At 34.9% G+C, this 6,242-nt stretch overlaps 1 protein-coding gene across 1 annotated transcript; it reads left to right on the top strand.

Moving 5' to 3' along the window:
- Positions 1–552: 552 nt before the first annotated feature.
- LOC112503281 (UPF0587 protein C1orf123 homolog) lies at positions 553–5,875 on the top strand. Its single transcript, XM_025107340.1, has 2 exons — positions 553–909; positions 5,774–5,875. The coding sequence occupies exons 1-2, from the start codon at positions 553–555 to the stop codon at positions 5,873–5,875; spliced, it is 459 nt and encodes a 152-aa protein (XP_024963108.1).
- The last annotated feature ends 367 nt before the right edge of the window (positions 5,876–6,242 follow it).

The following is a 6,242-nucleotide window of genomic DNA, read 5'->3' on the forward strand; positions in this document are numbered from 1 at the left end:
AACATTCATAATCCGATCAAAATCAACAAACAAACACAAAAACTACAAAAAATTCAATCAAAAATGGATCAAAATCTAAATTTTTGAAAACTTTTTCAAGAACACCAAAAATTTTAAAACCACTAATTTCATCATATTTTGAAAATGGATGATCAAATCACGAAAATTTGTAAATAACAAAGATTCACGAATCAATTACGCACACTTTGATCATATTTTTAACATGAAAAACACAAAAACTTGAAAAGTTTTCAGATCAAAGTCTTAAAACTTGAAGAACACTAATGAAGAAAAGATGAACAGTAGAAAAATTTCCAAAAAAATCTTAAAAAAATTCTGATTCTTCACGCTATTTCACTGCATTCCTGCTCTGATACCAATTGTTGTTCCCTAATAATCAATCTTCAAAGTTGCGAAAGGAAATCGTAACTCCACAATCCGTGAAGCAACAACATGAAATCTTGTAAAATGAACGTATTCTTTCGGTGAAACAAAACCATCATTTCTACCGAAAGCATCACTAATTCCAGAGAGAAGAAAGTGTGTGAAAATATGGTGAACTACATGTTGTATATCAGCGGGGAGCTCGAAAATCTCACAAACTTTCAGCCTCGAGGCAGTGTTGATGATCCTGACTTCACCTACTACTTCAAGTTTAAGTGTGAAAACTGTGGTGAGGTGACTGAGAAAGAGACATGCGTTAGCCTGAATGGGACACTTCCTCTACCAAAAAAGGGTACCACCAATCTTATCCAAAAGTGTAAGTTCTGTAAAAGGGAAGGAACAGTGACCATGATCCCAGGCCGAGGCTCTCCACTTACTAATGACTCCAGTGAGTTAGGGAAGTATGCTCTTTTGATGGTATTCGACTGCAGGGGTTTTGAACCATTGGATTTCGTTCCTTTGATGGTATTCTATGGAAGGAACAAAATTTGACGATATCGACTTGTCTGGAGGGGACTTTGCCGAGTATGATGAGAAGGGAAGTTCAGAAGAATTTCCAGAAAAAATCTTAAAAGAAATTATGATTTCTTCACGCGATTTCACTGCTATCCTGCTCTGATACCAATTGTTGTTCCCTAATAATCAATCTTCAATCTTCTATCTAGAACCAATGGTAGAATCTCAGATCTAGTAATCAAGAACACATGAAAGAGTTGAGAGAAAAGGTCAATGCACTACAATCTAGTCAAACCTTCTTATTACGTAAAGATATTACAATTGAATTCTTTTACTCAAAATTACAAAGAACTTACCCTTTATATAGGGACAAAGTAAACACTAATAGTCAAAGTCAAATAATCTAGAGAAAAGTCAAACACGGTGTCTTTAATACAATTATAGACAAATTAACTTTCAAGACGAATACAATTTTACACTGAATTTCAGTCCAAACATAATCGATATGGCGCTTTAGCTACTGGTGCTACTCCAGGTATAAGATCAATCCCAAATTCAATAACTCTGTCTGGTGGTAAACCGGTTAAGTCCTCTGGAAAGACTTCTGGATATTTACTAACAATTGGAATCAGATCTTGCTTCCTTTTTTCTTTCTTTGCATCAATTCCATAAGCCAAATACCCCTAACACTTTTTCTCAATACACCTTCGGGATTTTAGTATAGATAAAAGGCTGGTATGATGATTTTGACAATCACCATAAATAACAACTAACCCTCTGTCTGGTAAGGCAATTCTAATCATTTTTCTATTGCAAACAATACTGGCTTGATTTTCTGTCAACTAATCCATTCCCACTACTACATCAAATTCTTTCATCGGCATCGGGAACAGTCAAATCGGTAACTCACACCCCTCAATAACAATGGCACAATTATTGAACATATAAGCAACAGATTCTTGACTATTAGCAGTGTCAACTACTAATTTATCGTCAAGTGGCACAAAATTCATGCATGCATATTTGGCAAAGGATGGTGATACAAACGAAAAGTTTGCACTTGAATCAAATAACACCTTAGCATATAGAGAGTATATGAGATATGTACCTGTTACTACATGTGATGTAGTTTCGGCCTCGTTTTTAGTCATCTGAAATGATCGATGTCACGCCCCTCCTTACCCTCCTCTACTTATATTTGGTCTTGAGGTATTACTTCCCATAGTCAGCTGTGGAGTTGTTAGTTGTGAGCAATTGGGTCGAAGATGATCTAGTGAATTACCATTAAAACATCTTTTAGCAATTGGATAGTTCCTTGACAAGTGACCTGCCTCACCACACTGATAACATTTTCTCATATTTGTTTTACAGTCGCCTTGATGAATCTGATGACATCGGGGACAGGCTTCTCCATTAATTTTCTGAAAAGGTCTATTGCCATAATTCACAGATTTTGGTCCTCGGTAACATGTTGAAGGTCCTTCCCATTTTCTCTTCTCTACAACTTTTACTTCTTCCTGTCTGTTCTTATCCTCTTAGTAAACTCTGTTGCATCCACTGTTAAAGAAAACGTAGTAGGATTCATGGCAATCACAAATTTTCGAATAGATGGTTTTAAACCCCAAGTATATCTTTCTACTTTTCTGGATTCAGATGAGATATAGTGCTCAACAAATCAAGAATATTCCAATGATTCAACTACTCACTAGAACGGTGCATTAGATTTTAATACAGAAACAGCAAATCTGACTTTATTTGCTTCCGAGCATCTGATAGTGTTGAATATAGACTCTATTTCCTTGATCCTGCACATGGATTTAACCGGATCTCGTTCTTCAGAAAATGTTGGAGGTTTGCAAGTTAGGAACCTTTTGATATCTCCCTCTTTGTTATTTATAACTGAAACAGATGGATTTATTTCAACTCTTTCGGTTTCAATTCTAGCAGGTATCCCCATGATGGATGTCAATGTTTCTCTTAATTTTCCCATTTCCTCTACTAACATATCCCTGGTTACATACTCTAGCTAGGGTATCTACTTTTGATTAACATTCTTAGAGTTAGATTCTACAAGGTCAGCATGAGTCTCATATTGATAATTTTTGCCTCTGGCTTGCCCTCTTTCTCTGCCTCTGCCTCTACCTCTGCCTCTACCCTCTGATGTATTGATTGGAGCAACAATAGGGGAATCCTCTGCATTATTAGGATTGGGGTGGATGATCCTTTCAGACCTTTGAGATCGGCTAGTCTTCTGCAAATTTCAATGTTAATAATCATGTATTCACATTCCCAAATATAATAAAGTGTCCAAGTTCAGATATGTACCAGTAGATTCATAATTACATTGGCCAGATCTAATTCGAATGTACCTAACACACTAATCCCTTAACTTATCATATTTATTTCCAAAGGTGCTAACTATGTCTAGGACCCTTAATATGCAATGAAACAGTTTAAGTCTGGGCATCATGTTGTGAATACCTAAATCCCTTAAACTCAGGCTCTGTTACCACTTCTATAACACCCATATCTTTACATTTCATATAACACATAATTCATTCAAAGAAATACACAACCCAAAAATTCCAAAATACATGTTCTTGTACTTCATAACATTCAACTTCAAAATTAAACACATTCATAGGCTGATCTTCATATAGTTATACACATAGGGAAACATATTACATTTTCCCCTTTCCTTTACTATCATGGTACTCGGTTGTTCCTGCAATACATATATGAAAGACAAAATGAGGGTTAGACCTGATGGTCTAGTGAGATCCCTTTTTCCATATAGTTGCAGGGTGAAAATCACCAAAACATTATCTCATCACAAATACTCACCTTATGCACATATTTGATAACAGATCACATAACAACTTCTTCAAGTAATCACAGAATCTTCAAATCACTTTTATGCAAGTTTTCTTTCAAGAAGACACCTTCAACGCCACACACACACACACTTTTCTTTTTCTGAAGGATTTCTCAAAAAGTAAGATAAGATTAATCTTATCTCCTTTATATATATATATATATATATATCAAAAGCGGTGTATGGTATTAATATCATCAAACTCTTAAGGCGGTGGGGGTTTACTTATTTTTAAATCTCTCATTCTTAACCAAAAATATGCACATGTACACATATATTTAATAATTTCTCATATATGCATATTATCATACGTGCATACACATATTTTAACAATTCTCACGTATGCACAGTAACACATTCATATATATATATATATACATCTTAATGCATATGAATTTCATCTTCTGTATATTGAATTTTGTTTTGAAAATGTGTGTCTGGATTGGAAGTGTCCAGTCACTAGGTTGACCGGATAGAATGTTGGTTCAATTTGAAATTAATGAATCCGAACATAGTCTTGACCGGAGAACTGTGAGTACGGTAGTAGTGTTGACCGGATTGGCATCTGTCCGGCTATAGTCTTGACCGGAGACAGGTAAGTCCGGCTAAGAGTTAACCAGATTTGAGTATATGAATTGTTTTCCCATAATTGAAGTGTTGGCCGGATTCGATTGTGTACAACTTTATTGGGACAGTGTTGATAAGATATATAGTCTGGCTGGAATTATTTATGTTGACCGGATAAGTTTATAAATTATTTATTCGAAGTTGGATTATGTTAAAAACATTTGTTTCTTTCTAAAATAATAAAGAAAGATTGTACAACGTTTGTTTTGAAACTAATACTGGTTATAACTATAGATAATCTTCCGTCAGGACGTTTGTGACTTCGGTTTGTCCTTATTGGAAATAATCTGTAGATTTTGATAAGGAAATAAGGGTAACATATCAATGAGAGGTGTACTTTGGGATAAGGGTGGCATGTCAAGGTGAGTTGTATCTTTGGATATAAGGGTGGCATTTATGTATGTGTTTATTAATGCAACTCTTACTATTATGTCCTTTAAGATTACGATGGCTCTGAGTCCTTATTTCTTTGTGATTTAAAGACTCAGGAACATGGTTCTTATTGGAAATGGTAGTAAGGATGTTATTGAGATGAAGATAATTGGCTTTTGGCCAGAGGTTTTAATAACCTTATTTCTAATAAAAAAATGTTTAGGGACATGTTATGTGGAATCTGAAAGTCTCTAGTCTTGCTTTTGCTAATGAGCTATTTATAAAGTCAGAATTTTGCTTGAGAATCAGAGGGTACTGGTTGTTGTAACCTATGTGGTTATGTATCTGTTTACATGAAACGTTAATTTTAAATAAAGTTTTGGTGATCTTCACCCTGCAATTTTATGGAAAAAGGGATATCACTAGACCTTCTGGTCTAACCCTCATTTTGTCTTTCTAATATGTATTGCAGGAAATGTTGGGTTACATGATGGTAAGGGAAAAGAAAAAATGTAATTATTTTCTTGTATTCATAACTATATGAAGATCAGCTTGTGAATAAATCTAGTTTTATAGATAAATGTTGAATAGTATAAGAACTTGTATTTTGGAGTTTTTGGCTTATGTAATTTGTACGTTAATTTCCTGTATTATGGGATCTAAGTCCAGTAATACATGTATTTGTTTTGAATGAAGTATGTGATTTATGCAATGTGTGATGTGGGGTGTTACAGAAGGTGGTATGAGAGCGTGAGTTTAAGGGATTTAGGTATTTAAAGCATGATACATAGACTTAAACTAATACATTGCATGTTAGGGGTCCCAGACATAGTTAGCACCATTAGGAATAAATATGATGAGTTAAGAGAATAGTGTGTAAGGTAAATTCGAATTACATCTCGCCAATGTAACTATGAATTTATAGGTACATATCTGAACTTAGATACTTCATTATATTTGAGAATGTGAATACGTGATTGTTAATATTGAAATTTGCAGATGTCTAGCCAAACTCGAAGATCTGTAAGGATCGCCAGTCCTAATCCTGATGATATAGAAAATTCCCCTGTCAATGCTCCTGCTAATACTTCAGAGGATTGAGGTAGAGGACAAATTAGAGGCAGGGGCGAGGAAGAGGACAAGTTAGAAGTAGAAGCAGTCAATCAGAAACTCATCCTGATCATGGAGAATCACATTCTGGAAATAGTAATCAAGAACAGATGCCCTAGCTAGAGTATGTAACTAGAGACATGTTGGCAGAAGAATTGGAAAGTTAAGCAAAACCTTGACGTCTATTATGGGGATACCTGCTAGAGTTGAAATGGAAAGAGTATAAATAAATCCCACTATTCCAGTTACACACAACAAAGAGGGGGATATTAATATGTTTTTGACTTGCAAACCACCAACGTTCTCTGGAGAAAGATATCCAGTTAAAGCTCTGTGTTGGATTAAAAAGATTGAGTTC

The sequence above is a fragment of the Cynara cardunculus genome, unplaced genomic scaffold (assembly GCF_001531365.2).
Source record: "Cynara cardunculus var. scolymus isolate 2C unplaced genomic scaffold, CcrdV1 Un_Scaffold_2815, whole genome shotgun sequence".
NCBI classification, from domain to species: domain Eukaryota; kingdom Viridiplantae; phylum Streptophyta; class Magnoliopsida; order Asterales; family Asteraceae; genus Cynara; species Cynara cardunculus.